Raw genomic sequence first — 16,895 nt, forward strand, 5'->3', positions numbered from 1 at the left:
CTGAATTGCAACTACTGCCATCTGGCAAGTAGTATGCTTGCATTGCAACTACTGTTATCTGGCAAGTAGTATGCCTGACTTACGACTGCTGTTATCTGGCAAGTAGTATGCCTGACTTGCAACTACTATTATCTGGCAAGTAGTATGCTTGAATTGCAACTACTGTTATCTGGGAAGTAGTATGTCTGACTTACAGCTACTATTATCTGGCAAGTAGTATGTCTACCCATGGTAGCTTTGTCGTTTGTAGTATGTCTGACTTACAGCTACTATTATCTGGCAAGTAGCATGTCTACCCATGGTAGCTTTGTCGTTTGTAGTGTGTCTGACTTACAACTACTATTATCTGGCAAGTAGTATGCCTACCCATGGTAGCTTTGTGGTTTGTGTGCCTGACTTGCAACCAGATGAGATCAGTGTGACTTACAACTGCTATTATCAGGCATGTACTGGTAGCATGCCTCTAACAACTACTAATATCATGCATGTAGTATGCCTGACTTGCAAATATTATTATGGGGCATATACTAGTATCATCAAGTATCATAAGAGGTGACTAATGGAGGCTGGAGTCATGGCAACTCATTGGTTGGACTGGATTCATTTACTATTGGATCAGCAAGGGTAACTGTGCTCCAATAGCCTTATGGTGCTGTGCCATAAAAAATCAAAGCAAACCATCATTTAATTCTCATTGATGCTGCAGATATGACACCAGCGATTTGAATTGAAATGTCAAAAAATTGTGATGTATAAATTTGTAATTGCACATTTATAAAGTATTCAGGGTTCAAATTAAATCTCTACATCCCAGCTGCCCATGACTTGTGATATAAAAATCTATGCATTGCATCATTCCTGTGTTTGTTGGCTGTTTTGCATTTCTGAAAAAAAATCTCATTTGTCATCCTAAAAAAACCTGTTCCTTTTCTATAAGCATCATAAGGACATATGTACAATGATAATTTTAAGTTTTTGTAACCAACACTATTGTGTCAAAGGTAAAGAAACTGCTAGTACCATTTTAATAATTTTTGGGTATGACTCGGCCAGGGTTTGAACCTCTCACATCCAAGGCAGACCCTCTAACCACTAGACCACCACAGCAGTCTCTTGAAATCATGTGATTACATGACTAAATTCATCTATCAACAGAAATCAAAGTGGACTTATATAAAGTTAGCTCTTTATGAGTTATGTATACTGTAACTGCATTTAAGTGTCAGTTACTTGATTTTATTTGAAAAATCGAATTTTCGTTTGTGGAAAAGGTGCTGTTGTTTTCACAGTAGTAACATTATTTGTAGATCCTTGAAATTTTTTATGTTTGAGTAGGAACATTGTTCATTGAGCCTTGAAATTTTATGTCTGAGCAGCCTAAAAGCCAGTTACATGATTTTATTTGAAAAATCATATTTTCGCTTGTGGAAAAGGTGCTGTTGTTTTCATAGTAGGAACATTGTTCATTGAGCCTTTAAATTTTTGATGTTTGAGTAGGAACATTGTTCATTGAGGTTCTAAATTTGGAGTCTGAATAGGAGCATTGTTCACTGAGTCTTTAAATTCGATGTTTGAGCAGCCTAAAAGCCATGAAAATTCATACCCAACAAAATACAATGAATTTACAGTATATCATACCCAAGACAAATCATGATTTTGTTAATTCTGTATCATTTTTCAAATATTAATAAAGACGTCTTTTGCATAGATTTATGAAGATATATGTATATGCAGATTTGTAATCATGATCAAAGAGTTGCATGCCTCTAATACACCATAATGCTCCAGTCTTAAATTAACATCTATATTTCTTCCCCTTACAGATACAATTCCATCGATAGTAGACCATTACAAATCCATCAACTTTTTGAATGTAAGAGAAACATATGAAAGAGATCAAGACAATCCAGATCACGTACTTGTAGACTACCAAGACAAGTGGTATGAAACATGCAGTCTGGCTGAAGCAAAGAATGCACTGAAGATACTCAAGGAGAAAGTCTGTGTTAAAGGACTGCCATCAAGAGGATCACCTGGATGTTACTTGGCAACAAGAGCTCTCAGGATAATACTCAACATTTTCAGGTTGGGAATGGTTATGTTATAAAATGTGGTTTGTAAATTTATTTGTGTATTATTATTAATATCCTTTTGGTGGAGGCATCTTGATTAGTTGTGTCCATCTGTTAATTTTTTGGTGTTTATTATTGAACATAATTTGTCAGGATTTTACATGTTTCCCTACATCACCACCTGAGGATGTATATGGGACATTACCTTAAACTTATTTTTGATCCTGATTTGTAAATATGTTCTCTTACTTAGACACACACACATGGGTCCATTCATTTCCCCCAATTGCACACCTTAGCTGCATGGACTACCATCCGGATCTTGTGTTTTGTTTCTTATCAGATCTTTATAAATATGTTTATTCTTTGCACTTACTCTGAGCAAAGTTATTTTGAGTATTTGGAAGATATTGACTGGTAGGATGTGAAGGCAGTCCCTCCCATCTGCTGGGGTGTTCTAGTCACCCCCTGTCCCTGACCAGTTTCATTATTATTGTAACTCATCAGAGGGAATAATTTGGGTTGATTAATATGAACTACTGATCCAACTATCAATTTCTGGACATACTTTTTCATTGGAAATTTTTGTATGCTATAATCCAGATATCTTTTGATTTAAAAATTACATTACAGTTCATCCATGATGCCCAACAATCTAAGTTTATTAGCAAGATTGTTAAATAACTACTTGATGTAGACAGATTCAAGTTTTATAACATATGTAAATCCGTATGTAGATGTCTGAGTAGAGTTTTAGACCATTACAGCAGTTTGTCAGATTTTTACACATTTGTGAACTTATGGACTTGTTGGACAGAAAGTCCCAGTAATACATCTCCCTCAATAGCTTAAGCAAAATGGGGTCCAACAACTATAGGCCACAACATAAGCAAGGGTGTGACACAGTGAGTTACTGATGTACCTTTGAAAAACTCAGAAAGGGATGGAGATCAACAGAGAAAAGGGAACGTTGATTTGATTTGATCAAGGGTGAGGATTTGGGGGAGATTCATTCTTGAATACTCATTTTGAAATTGTATTGGGAATAGTTAGGAATAAATAACCTTTTATAATGAAGTTGTCAGGTTTACTTTTGGAATAACTTTATTTTCAAGATAAACAGTCTTGAAAAAAAGCTCATTGCAAATATTATTCCAATAGGTTTTAGTAGTCTTCATGTCGGCACTAGCAAATACATGGTATATTATGTCACTTCTGTTTGCATATGAATTGGCTACATTTTAGTATCATTTGGAACAAAAAAATATTTTTTTTTAAAAATAAACTTTAATTAAGAGAAACAGCAAAATCACAACTTGTGTTTTTGATTTTTTGTTCTTCTGTCACTAGATAGATAGATATGATTACTTGGATTAAAATATAAAATGAATTTAGACAAGATGTAAAAAGTGAACACACAAAACCAAATACACCACTATTTATTGACTTTGATAAGCTTAAGAAATCTCAGTCCACGTTTTGAAGGAAGAAAATCAGTTAATTTTGTGTGTTATCCCTTTGCTGAGCAAAAGTCTCTTGGATATCATAGATACTTGATTTTTTTTTCTGCAATAAGACTTTGGGTCTTCAGCCACCTTATGGCAACATAGAAAGATTGAAGTACTTCCTGCTCAGAGAGGGAAGGTTGGCTGGTTGGTCATTGGTTGGTTGTTTATGTGGGTTTAGCAGTATTTTTCAGTACACTATAGGTTATACATGGCAGCCAGTACATTTGGTGGAGGAAGAACCCCAAAAGATGTCGGGAAGAAATCAGGATCACTCTGGACACTAGATGTACTGCAGATGGAATTGTTTTCCACTGGGGTTGGGTTGGCTGTACAGTGTTCTAATAGCATTAGAGCTTTCTTCTCTGAGTCTCTACATGCGGATCACAGGTGGTTTATGATGCTTGAAACAGACATCTTGAAAAACAAATCCTTATATCCCCTTGTAGTCATCCAAGCAACGACGCTGTTTCTATTGACACAAATAAAACCATGTATTGTGCAAACAAAACAAAAGTGTCATTCTCTCTTTTATATGCATGAATCCCTATATTTTGGAATGTATTTTTTTTTAGCTAAAGTTTTTTTTCTTCTTCTGGCATCATTTGATAGAAGAGACCAGACTCATCACAACTTTAAACATGGTCTTCCACATATCCCTTGTGATTGAATTTCCCTTGATACTAGTTTGGATAATTGCATGCTACCCGATGATTTGCTGAATGTATATGCTGAACATATTTCTCCTGACAACACAATTTTGTTTTGTCATGTGTAAGCACTGGAATCACCAAAGCCATGCATGGCTCACCTGGAAAATTGAGTCATTATCAAAAGTTTTGACATTTTTTCTGCCTGGGCCTTGAGGATTGTTCCAGACATCATAACATCTGATTAACATTGCTGTGTGAACCAGGTGTACATGGCTTATTACATACCATCTGTTGTCCATGAGTGTTTTTGTTTGAGTCCATTGTTGGGATCAGCCTAAGGCAAGTATTACTGAAATTTATGCTCATTTGTGAGCTTGCCTCAGAGTTACTTGTGAGTTTTAATTTCACTGAAATCTTTTGATCTTGCTTCTCCATTATGAACCCTGTCTGTCTTACTAAGCTTGTCATTCATTGATTATACAGTTGTTTCCCTTACTCTCCATGATCTAATTTGCAATTTATTAGGATAAATTACTGATAATTTGTACATGTACTTTAATGATGTTAATTACATAATATTTAAAACTGTGTTTGATTGGTCAGCTAATATGAGTTGACACATGATAGTGACCACAAGTACCTATGCAGGTAGTATTTGCATGCCTTTTACATGTTTTTAATCTGCCATCCTAAATTTGATACAAAGGATGTGTTTAACATGCTAAAACAAAGCAGGTATATTTATAATTGATTGTAATAATGTAGACACAATTTTTATAAATTACAGAACAAAGGACAGATGTCACTTAATTAGATTCTCACAGAAGTACTCATGAGCATTGGATGGGATGGTTGATGATTCTTATCATGCTGGCATATGAGAGGTCATATTACAGTTATACTGATTACTTTGAAACTGAGTTAAACAAAAACAGAACAAAACTGAAATAAATTTAACTTGATAAGATTTCTTTCATTGGTGTTTATTTTTTTCTTTTGCCACCAGTTAGCGTTGACCAATATTTACGCTGATCAAGTTTTGACTTTTGTGATGTTTGATTCCAAGTTTCCTCACACTAAACATAATTTCAATGATAACATAAGCAACATACTATAATACTGAGTTTTTATTTACCAATTTTGATCACAATTTTATTTGTGCAATGGAAAAAAGGGGCCTGTTGATAGGCATATTGTTCTATTAGATGAAATGGGATCCACACCTGCCCCACATTATCAATGGGTTCATGAGTTATCCACAGGAGCTAAGGTGAAGCAGTGTACCATGTTAGCACATGAGCTAAACTAATGAAATCTGGCAGGTTGATTTGTATTTATGTGAAAATGATATGGGTAGATCTTCAGTCCATTGTAGCTGCTTTATGAATTTTTACTTTTTCAAGAAAACCATGTTAACATACACTACTCCAGATGGACAAATGAAATTAGGTAGACATGTTCGTGTACATATATTCACACTGTAACCTCATTTTAGCTTGTCTGGATAACTCACAACTTACTTATAATGCAGGAACAGGTAATAATAGGACCTTATTTGCAGTAAATAAAACCTTGATATATCACTCATTTTATAACTGAAAATGGTGGTCTAAGTGCTCAGATATTTGGAATCAGCATCATAAATTTGCAGATTTTATTTAGAAGTGATATATTTTGTTAAATTTTCTTTTAGAAACACTCTCAATAGTGTAAATAACAATATATGATGAAATACTGACAATTGGAAGTATTCATAATGCACTTTGTGTTATAGATAGGGATCATTATGGAGAAGCAGCTTCCCAAGTTTATAATGATCAGCTTAAATTTCTGGAATTGACAAAATGGTACAACCAATAGACATTGTTACTTACATTCCACAGAAAGCACCATTCAAAGAAAAGAAACAAGTTCAAGTTTAGCCTCTTGGCTTTTGCATGGATGACAAAGACAACAGTTTGTTTGTTTTTTGGGTTTAATGCCTTGTTTCAGCATATGATAGGCAAGACATGGCTGCCAGCATAGTTCTGGTGGAGGCAAAACCACAGGAAGAAGAACCTTACTGACCCATAGGAAGTTACTGGGAAGCTTTTATACATATCCACATTGGCCATGCCTGAGACTCTAACCCAGGTGTGAGATGTCAGTAATCAGTAAAGGCAAGCACCGTATACCACTCAGCCACCTGGGGTCCCAATGAAGCAAAGAAATGTGATGGCTAGGTTCACTTAAATTTCCAGTCACTTCATATCTTATCACTGAATAAATGGTAATAGGGTTTTTGCCAAAGACATCTTATGATGTCTAGTTAGTCCTAAAGAAAATGGTGCTGATCTGACATGCAGTGTGACCACCGCAGCAGCCATTGTGAAAACCTTGTTAATGCTATTCATCCGGAACAAAAAGGCACTCTGACCTGGGGTTTCTGCCAGAAGATTTTTAAGATTTCTAGCAGGTTCTAAATGAAAGTGGTGTCACGTGGATATTCAGTGTGGCCACTTGGGTAACCATTATAAAAATATTGTTGTTACTTCTCCTCCTACATGGACGGTCATATCGACATGGTGTTTCAGTAAAAGATTTTCTTTTGATGTTTAGTTGGCCTGAAATGAAAATGGTGCTGCTTAGTTGACAGCCAGGGTAAATACCATTTTGCATTCATGTTGGAAACCATGTTAAAACTACTACTTATGAACAGAATGTCAGATTGACATTGGGTTTTTTTCATAAGAGTATTAATTAGGACTTATTGCTCTCAAGTGAAAATGGTACCAATGAAATGCTCACTATGGCCATGATGATGACATTTTTGAAAGTTTTTATATTGCCACTTGTAGAGAATTTATGGCCATATTGATATATAGTTTTCATCAAAAGACTTTGTATGATATCCGATTGACGCAAATGATGCCAAACTCTTATCCAGTAGGATCACCATGATGGCCATTTTGAAAAGTTTGTCTCTGAATGGATAGTCATATTTTTATGGGGCTTCCACCAAAAATCTTCTAATGATTTCTGGACTGCAAATGCAGCACTCAGCATGTAAAAAAAGAAATGGGCTTGTTTTTAATTTCTGGATATTCTTTTCAAACAGTAAAGCATCAGTCTCTTCAAGAGACTCTTTGTCCAGGTTTGTGCCTAAAATAAGTACCATAGTCTAGTTCTATCTGAAATTAAAAAAGATGTATAAAAATGAATGAAATATATAGGGAACTTTATTTAATGTAGGAACACCTTGAATAGAAAAAAGAGGAAAGCCATAGTTTATACATGTACATCTCTTTGATAATTACCTTTAGCATTATAGACAATTATAAACTCAGATGTTTCTTGACCTTTCCTATGAAAAGATGAGAGAGATATGGATACTGGTATGGTAAATCATGAGAGATATGTTTGGCTGTGAGGCTCTAAAATGTATCATCCTCCACAGTGTAAATTCCTGGTAATTGGAAATCAACACACTTAAATGTTTATGACACTTATTTGATTTCTAAGTGTGACCACAAATATTAAAGCAGTTTTGCATTTCTCAATATTCCTCATGCATGTCACAACCTTTTCTGTTTCACTTTAAGCACAGACCATGCAATGATTACCATTTAAACTTGACATGGGGGGTTCAGGAGAGAGGAGGACTTTTACTTGAAAGTATAACTAGCTCAAATATAGCACAGAAGTTTCATTCAGTACTAAAAGTGAATCTGTATGGGTGAACTCTCATTTGTAAAATATTGCATGACATGATTCTCAGGTCAAGTCACTTGCACATAAATTTCCAGTCATTGGATTCAAATGCAAGTGTTTTTAGAAAATGCAACAGAACCTGTACTGATTTTTAGCTTAACTGCTCATAGTTCACTGGAGCTTATGGGAAGGTAAATCAGCCGTTGTCCGCCTGTCTGCCAGTCCATTTGTAACAAGTTTGTTATTTCTACTCCAGATATTGCAAGGCATTTGGCAGAGATCTCATGGAGCCGTATCAGGTTTGGTTGAACAAGATTGACTTTGGGAGTTGATACTTTTTGGAATGTGATTTATCTAATTCATATGCTAGTATCAGTATTCCTATTATGTAAATGACATTATTGGTATGACTTTAATGCAGTACAGTTCATACTATATCTATACAGGCACCAATACATTAATTTCTGGAATAGATCTGATGCATATAATACATTATGTTTTATAAATGTTTACAGCAAACTGGCAGATGACAATGATGCAGTGCGTGAAGAGACAAATGACTGTCTCCTTGACTTTTGGTCAGGTCTAATTATCATAGGTCCAGGCTCCATCCACCTTGAGATACATGAAGTCTTGATACATTCAGATTTCAAGGAATATTTCTCGGTAAGTGCAGATATTTTTTTGCATTCTACCAAAATTGGACAGAATGCTAGTTTTTTAAAAATTAAAATAAAACTTGGAATTACCAGTTATTTATTTTCCTTTATAAATAATTTCAGGCCTTCTGATTCTTCTTTCCACTCAAGCTCCTACTGATTTTGCATTCAAGAACAGCTCTCTTATCCAATGACTAAAACATTGTTGTGAAATTTCATTTAATGTTTAGGTAACATAATTTTACATAAAAAAATAACAGAAATTCAAATGTTGATCATCATTTTTCCATTATCATCCTTGCATGGCTAGTGGTTCAAAGTTAGAATTTTCATTCCCAGGCAATCTTAGCAAGTTATATCTTAAAACTGGACCAACGTGACTTGTAAATTTGGGTACTCCAGGTGTAAATTTGGGTACTCCAGGTGTAAATTGGGTACTCCAGATGCCTGAGTTGTCTAAGGTGCTCACCTTTATAAATCACTGAGAACTCACCTTTGTCCCTTTGTGTTTAATTCTCAGGCTTGGCCTAAGTTGGTATGTGAGAAAGCATGCTGGTAACTTCACATTTGTTGTGGTAAACTTTCAGTATTCTTCCTGTACCAGATATACTGGCTGCAATGTATAGCATTTCATGTGCTGAAAAATGGTGTTTTGCCTGCAACAATAGTTTGTAAATTTGACTGTGCATCACCATATTTTTTAATGTCTAGTCCATCTGAGAAATAGTGTGCATGCTTAGTGCATGCTGGATGTGTACAAAATAATTTGACCAATCATTATTCAAGATGCATGCGCTGCATTACCTGTACCCATTTTAGAAGTAGATGCTGAAAGGTGTAAGAGACATTTCATTCTGGTTGGCCCTAGATCTACCTACCTACCTGCTACTTACTCACTGCCACCCACAAACAACATTGATTGAGTTAGGGGGCAAAGAAGTTATCATGTGACTCATATATTTACATTTTTTCATATGTGTGATCACTGTGACAAGATGATATTGAGTTAAATTGGCATTATCTCTTGAAAGCTTGAAGCTGTCTTTCACCCAGTTTCACTAAAACTTGGGAAATGGTTTTATCTCATCAAGATCTTGGATGAGTTCAGCATGTATATTAATAATGCCTTATGATTGCAATTGATATTTTCAGTCTGTGTTAGAATAGGTAAAATACACATTATAGTTTAAAGTGTAGAAAATAGTTTATGTCAGATTGTCAAGACTACTTAGTGAGAAGGTCAACTCTTAAGTTACAAAAATTATGTAAGCTGTATCAGGTTCTCTTGGGCCTCTTGCTTGTCCATCCCAATGTTTCTACAGTTTTACAAGGCAGGTCTTTGTACTTATCATACACAAACCAGACAGCACTCTTGCTTGTCCATCCCAATATTTCTACAGTTTTACAAGGCAGGTCTTTGTACTTATCATACACAAACCAGACAGCACTCTTGCTTGTCCATCCCAATATTTCTACAGTTTTACGGGCAGGTCTTTGTACTTATCATACACAAACCAGACAGCACTCTTGATTGTCCATCCCAATATTTCTACAGTTCTACAGGCAGGTCTTTGTACTTATCATACACAAACCAGACAGCACTCTTGCTTGTCCATCCCAATGTTTCTACAGTTTTGCAAGGCAGGTCTTTGTACTTATCATACACAAACCAGACAGCATTCTTGCTTGTCCATCCCAATATTTCTACAGTTTACAAGGCAGGTCTTTGTACTTATCATACACAAACCAGACAGCACTCTTGCTTGTCCATCCCAATATTTCTACAGTTGTGCAAGGCAGGTCTTTGTACTTATCATACACAAACCAGACAGTACTCTAGCTTGTCCATCCCAGTGTTTCTACAGTTTTACAAAGTAGGTCTTTGTACTTATCATACACAAACCAGACAGCACTCTTGCTTGTCCATCCCATTGTTTCTACAGTTCTACAGGCAGGTCTTTGTACTTATCATACGCAAACCAGACAGCACTCTTGCTTGTCCATCCCAATATTTCTACAGTTGTGCAAGGCAGGTCTTTGTACTTATCATACACAAACCAGACAGCACTCTTGCTTGTCCATCCCAGTGTTTCTACAGTTTTACAAAGCAGGTCTTTGTACTTATCATACACAAACCAGACAGCACTCTTGCTTGTCCATCCCAATGTTTCTACGGTTTTACAGGCAGGTCTTTGCACTTGTCATACACAAACCAGACAGCACTCTTGTTTGTCCATCCCAATGTTTCTACAGTTCTGCAGGCAGGTCATTGTACTTATCATACACAAACCAGACAGCACTCTTGCTTGTCCATCCCAGTGTTTCTACAGTTTTACAAAGCAGGTCTTTGTACTTATCATACACAAACCAGACAGCACTCTTGCTTGTCCATCCCAATGTTTCTACGGTTTTACAGGCAGGTCTTTGCACTTATCATACACAAACCAGACAGCACTCTTGTTTGTCCATCCCAATGTTTCTACAGTTCTGCAGGCAGGTCTTTGTACTTATCATACACAAACCAGACAGCACTCTTGCTTGTCCATCCCATTGTTTCTACAGTTGTGCAAGGCAGGTCTTTGTACTTATCATACACAAACCAGACAGCACTCTTGCTTGTCCTTCCCAATGTTTCTACTGTTGTGCAAGGCAGGTCTTTGTACTTATCATACACAAACCAGACAGCACTCTTGCTTGTCCATCCCAATGTTTCTACAATTTTACGGGCAGGTCTTTGTACTTATCATACACAAACCAGACAGCACTCTTGCTTGTCCATCCCAATATTTCTACAGTTTTACAAAGCAGGTCTTTGTACTTATCATACACAAACCAGACAGCACTCTTGCTTGTGCATCCCAATGTTTCTACAGTTTTATGGGCAGGTCTTTGTACTTATCATACACAAACCAGACAGCACTCTTGCTTGTCCATCCCAATGTTTCTACAGTTTTACAAGGCAGGTCTTTGTACTTATCATACACAAACCAGACAGCACTCTTGCTTGTCCATCCCATTGTTTCTACAGTTGTGCAAGGCAGGTCTTTGTACTTATCATACACAAACCAGACAGCACTCTTGCTTGTCCATCCCAATGTTTCTACAGTTCTACAGGCAGGTCTTTGTACTTAACATACACAAACCAGACAGTGCTCTTGCTTGTCCATCCCATTGTTTCTACAGTTGTGGAATGTAGGTCTTTGTACTTATCATACACAAACCAGACAGCACTCTTGCTTGTCCATCCTAATATTTTTACAGTTGTGCAAGGCAGGTCTTTGTACTTATCATACACAAACCAGACAGCACTCTTGCTTGTCCATCCCAATGTTTCTACAGTTTTATAAGGCAGGTCTTTGTACTTATCATACACAAACCAGACAGCTCTCTTGCTTGTCCATCCCATTGTTTCTACAGTTGTGCAAGGCAGGTCTTTGTACTTATCATACACAAACCAGACAGCACTCTTGCTTGTCCATCCCAATGTTTCTACAGTTTTATAAGGCAGGTCTTTGTACTTATCATACACAAACCAGACAGCACTCTTGCTTGTGCATCCCAATGTTTCTACAGTTTTACAAGGCAGGTCTTTGTACTTATCATACACAAACCAGACAGCACTCTTGCTTGTCCATCCCATTGTTTCTACAGTTCTACAGACAGGTCTTTGTACTTATCATACACAAACCAGACAGCACTCTTGTTTGTCCATCCCAATATTTCTACAGTTTTACAAAGCAGGTCTTTGTACTTATCATACACAAACCAGACACCACTTCCAGATAACAGTTTCTAAATTTGAAAGTGTTACACTCCCTCACTATAAGAACCTTCATTATAATGTCATGGCTCCATTTCCTTATTCAGTAATATAATTGTAAGTATTATGTTGATCATTACAAAGCAGTCTCACCATAAGCCAGTATACTCTAGTCTGACTGCCATGACAATGTTATTAATGGGGACTGTTAATGTCATGGTAGGTTTAGTAGTTCTTAGGATGTGATGTGATGTCATATGGCTGCTGCATGTGGAAATTGTGCCTGCTGGAATAAGTATAATGACCACAGACAGGTAGCAAGTAAAGTGTGCCAGAGCGATGAAGAAAATGATAATGTCCTAATAAACCCCAGTAATGTGCCAGTTAAAGTTCAAGAATTTATCTTGTAATGAACATATAAACAGGAGAGCTTTGTCTGTGAAGCTTGTGGTAGAGTGTGTTGTGCCTTTCAAATTAATATAGTATCCTATTAAATCGTGTCCAGTGACAGACAAAAAGCTTGTAACTGGTTTTTGTGGAGCAGACATGTAATGAGAAATTTTGCACCACAGGAGCTCCCATGTCTGTTTGTCAACTCTTCTAAATTCTGAAAGTTATAAGTACAACAGTTTAATAATAGTATTAATGGTAAAGTTACCACAACATGAACACTGACAAAAAACATTACTTATTATATGCTCATTTTTTTCCCCGTTAACTTTACGTTGTCAGAATCTTTCAGTATTCCCCAATACCGAACGTGCGCGACAATACACATATAGCATTCACATGAATAAAGGAACTACTTTCTATTGTAAACAAACAATGATGCAGACGCCAGCACTTTGATTTGTAAACAAATCATATACACTTGCGTAAGAGGCTGTTTACATTGTGGTTGTTTAAATTTGTTTCTGAAGGAGCTAAAACATGTTTCGTGGACTGCAAAAAAGCCCAGCTGTTTTGGCACATTCCGCATTGATACAATGTTACGGATTTAGGCTAGCTACATTTTATAAAAGACGGAAGATTAGGTCCTTACAAATAACATACAAGTGACAAGACATATACTGTCTTCTTTATCTGGTGATAAGAATGGCAAAATAAAATATACTTTCAGTTTTACATCCTGAATTTCCTCAAAATGTTTTTTCTTAATTCTGCAAATCTGAATTACATGAGCCATGTCATAGGTTTTCACTCTGGATTACACATTTCGAAATTATGCTGTAATTTCGATGATAAGTGCAATTGCATCCTCCTTACTGCACTCAAAATGAAATAAGTATTAAATTCCATAGTGCCTTTTTGATAATTCCAGTTGAAAGACTTCATATTTTTGCCAAGTTATGATTTCAAACATTCATTGACAGAAACAGAAACACATTTGCAGACAAAAACACGCTTTTCCCACGCCTCTTCAATCCGATGTATTTCATGTATATAAATTTGCAAAGATGAACCCAGTCCAAAATCACAAACTTTCATTGAATCAAAACAAAATACCAAAATATATTCATTCCAGATCAAATGGAAAAATTGTTGCAATGCGCATTCATTCACAATATGACTGCAGATTTCAATTTTAACTAGATACGCCATTTTCTTTCGAAAGTTATGTCGAGCGCGATTCTATGTTCAAATTTATCTGGGCGGAGTTATGTGCACATTAATAATGATGTCATTGTATAATGACAAATCTGCGCTTGTATATTTAGTTTGGAATATGGCATTCATTCGTTTACGTTGTTTCTTGTAGTGTATTTTGTTTATATAATTAAACCTTAGGCTGAATAAAAAAATGAGCATATAATAAAAAGGTTACTGCATTTTGTATGGGAAAATATGAACTTATTTTGTCAGAAGGATATACTGCACTCACAAGTTCGTGCAGTATTCCATCCCAAAACTCGTTCATATTTTCCCATACAAATGCAGTAACCTATAAATATAATACATTACATATAACATAAATTACATATAACATACATTGCATATAACACATTACATATACATTACATATAATATGCATTACATATAACATGCATTACATATAACATACATTATATATAACATGCATTACATATAACATGCATTACATATAACATTACATATAACATGCATTACATATAACATACATATAATATAATGATCTGGTCTTTTTTTCAGTAACATTGTCAAAATTTCTGAGGAAAATATGCATCACATTTCTTGTATAATATAATAATAAGACATAGATATGATCAAGGATATAAGAAATATATGGTTAGTATAAACTGAATTTACCTACTTGATGGAGTATGGATAGAATTTGCCTATTTGACTGTGTATGAATTAAATTTGCCTATTTGGTGGAGTATTAATTGAATTTTCCTAATTTACATAGTGTAGTGTGTACATTATGATCTTACTATTTGACCTGGGTTGCCAGAAGTGCTTAAGCAATGCTTTACAGATTTAATAATATTCATCATGCCATGGCAATCTGATATTGGAAAATTGAACTTTCCGCTTGATGGATTAAGGTTTGCCCCAACATATGATAACAAAATATCACAACTAAAGTATAAAAGATAATATAGCAAAATAAAGTATAGGATGTTTGAAGGAAATTACTCAATATTTAAATTACAAATATTGAACTACTTGTTACTTATGTTTTCACCTTAAAACAATATGTCAGTAATCAAAATTATCAAAAAGATATATGCAAATATCATACTGGTACATGTAGATAGATCTGTAGATGAAGAAAGAAAGGAAGGATTTGAATGCAGATATAATTTGAAGAGCGAAGCAGACATATACATGTATAAAAGGTCAGATAAATGAATACTAGATAGATGAGGGTATGGGAAAAAACTTAAAATATAAATATTTTGTTTCCTATTTGTGAAAACTTGCTTTGAATAATAGATTCATATCATATCTGCAATACAAATATGAAACTGACAATGATATTGATTACAAGGAAATGCCTGATTGTCATTATATGATGTGAAATGAAGGGTTGGTAGATGAAGCAGGCTGTGAGCAGTGTATATAAATGAAGAAAGCAGAACACATAAATGCATAGAGATTGTTTCCAGGAGAGCCTAGGTGTGCCCAGCTGGGTGCCATACTATCAGTAGATGGTGCCTAACATTTGTGAAAAAATGAATCTTTTGAATGAAATAACCAAAAATATATTTCTGATTAAATTCCAACTTAGTATTGTGATTCCAAATTGCAAGGAAAAACCCAACAACTTATTATATCCACCTATACTGATATTTTGTACTTTGGCACATAACTTATGTCCACTGAGAGTATGGCTTTGACACATAACTTATGTCCACTGAGAGTATTGCTTTGACACATAACTTTTGTCCACTGAGAGTATGGCTTTGACACATAACTTACGTCCACTGAGAGTATGGCTTTGACACATGACTTATGTCCACTGAGAGTATGGTTTTTGGAGACAAGAGAAATGAATTCCTTAAAAAGGGTATGTAGGTCAAAACAAATCTTGTTTCTGATTTATTTTTCAAACTGTAAAATCAGACTCTGTAGCAATCAAATGAATTAACAACAGCACATAATTCCACCTTGTGTCAGCAAGAAATGAAGTTTTATCCGCACTTGACATGAGTGGTAAGGAAAAGAAATAACATAATACACAATATTCTCAAGATCACAAGTACTAGAAAGTATACCTACTTCAAAAGGAAGCTATTCTTAAATATAGATGTCAGAATTTGCATCTCCCAGTAATAAATATACAATTTATTTTGGCTGTTGCAATGAATTGAATTTCAACAGATGTGGCTTCCAAATAACACATGATAGTTGGTTTATACATCAGAATGACATATCCCAGAGTTCATGAATCTTGATCCAAGGTTTAATAAATCATGTTTGCTGAGTTCATTCATTGACAAACACATTCTTATGAAGAAACATTGTTGTATATTGGTATATGTTTACAATTTTAACTTGCAATGGACTAAGGGTCTTCAGACTTATGAAACACAATTACTCTACTAAAAATGTGACTGAAATTTTACTGGTATTTCAGTGAAATTTCATTAAATTTTACTGAAAGTTTTGGTCAAAATATTAATAAGATTTCACTGAATTTTGATGAGATTTAAAACAAATTGGACCAAAAGTTTCTCTGAAATTTTGGTGAGATCTTACTAAAATGTCATTGAAAATTTGATGAGATTTTATCTAAAATTTGGTGTGAGTTCACAAAAATTTTGACTAAAACTTTCATGGAAATTTCACTGAATTACCAATGAAGTTCAAACTAGTGAAAGTTCAGAGTTACTGTGTAATTTATATAGTATCTTAATGAAGTTTCAGTAATTTTTCACAGACATTAAAAAGGTTTTAAATGAAATAATGGATACGAACTATACAGCACTTTATTAACCAGTGTAATTTTTCAATATAAATGAAACAAATTATACAGCTGTTATAGTTATATGACATTGTCAAGATATGAAAGTTGTATTGTTGACTCAACTTTTGAATGTACAAAATTGTGATACTGTTGTTATCACTTGAAT

The 16,895-nt window shown here is 35.0% G+C and overlaps 1 protein-coding gene across 1 annotated transcript in view; it reads left to right on the forward strand.

The window, feature by feature from the left end:
- Positions 1–16,895, forward strand: part of LOC149800708 (uncharacterized) — a 150,871-nt gene that overhangs the window by 14,749 nt on the left and 119,227 nt on the right. The window contains exons 3-4 of the mRNA XM_089954753.1: positions 1,824–2,085; positions 8,436–8,586. Of these exons, the coding sequence (XP_089810879.1) occupies positions 1,824–2,085; positions 8,436–8,586 (413 nt within the window). The remainder of the gene's footprint in view (positions 1–1,823; positions 2,086–8,435; positions 8,587–16,895) is intronic.

Source organism: Sinohyriopsis cumingii, chromosome 4, assembly GCF_028554795.1.
Source record: "Sinohyriopsis cumingii isolate HCF-2022 chromosome 4, ASM2855479v2, whole genome shotgun sequence".
In the NCBI taxonomy this organism is placed as follows: Eukaryota; Metazoa; Mollusca; class Bivalvia; order Unionida; family Unionidae; genus Sinohyriopsis; species Sinohyriopsis cumingii.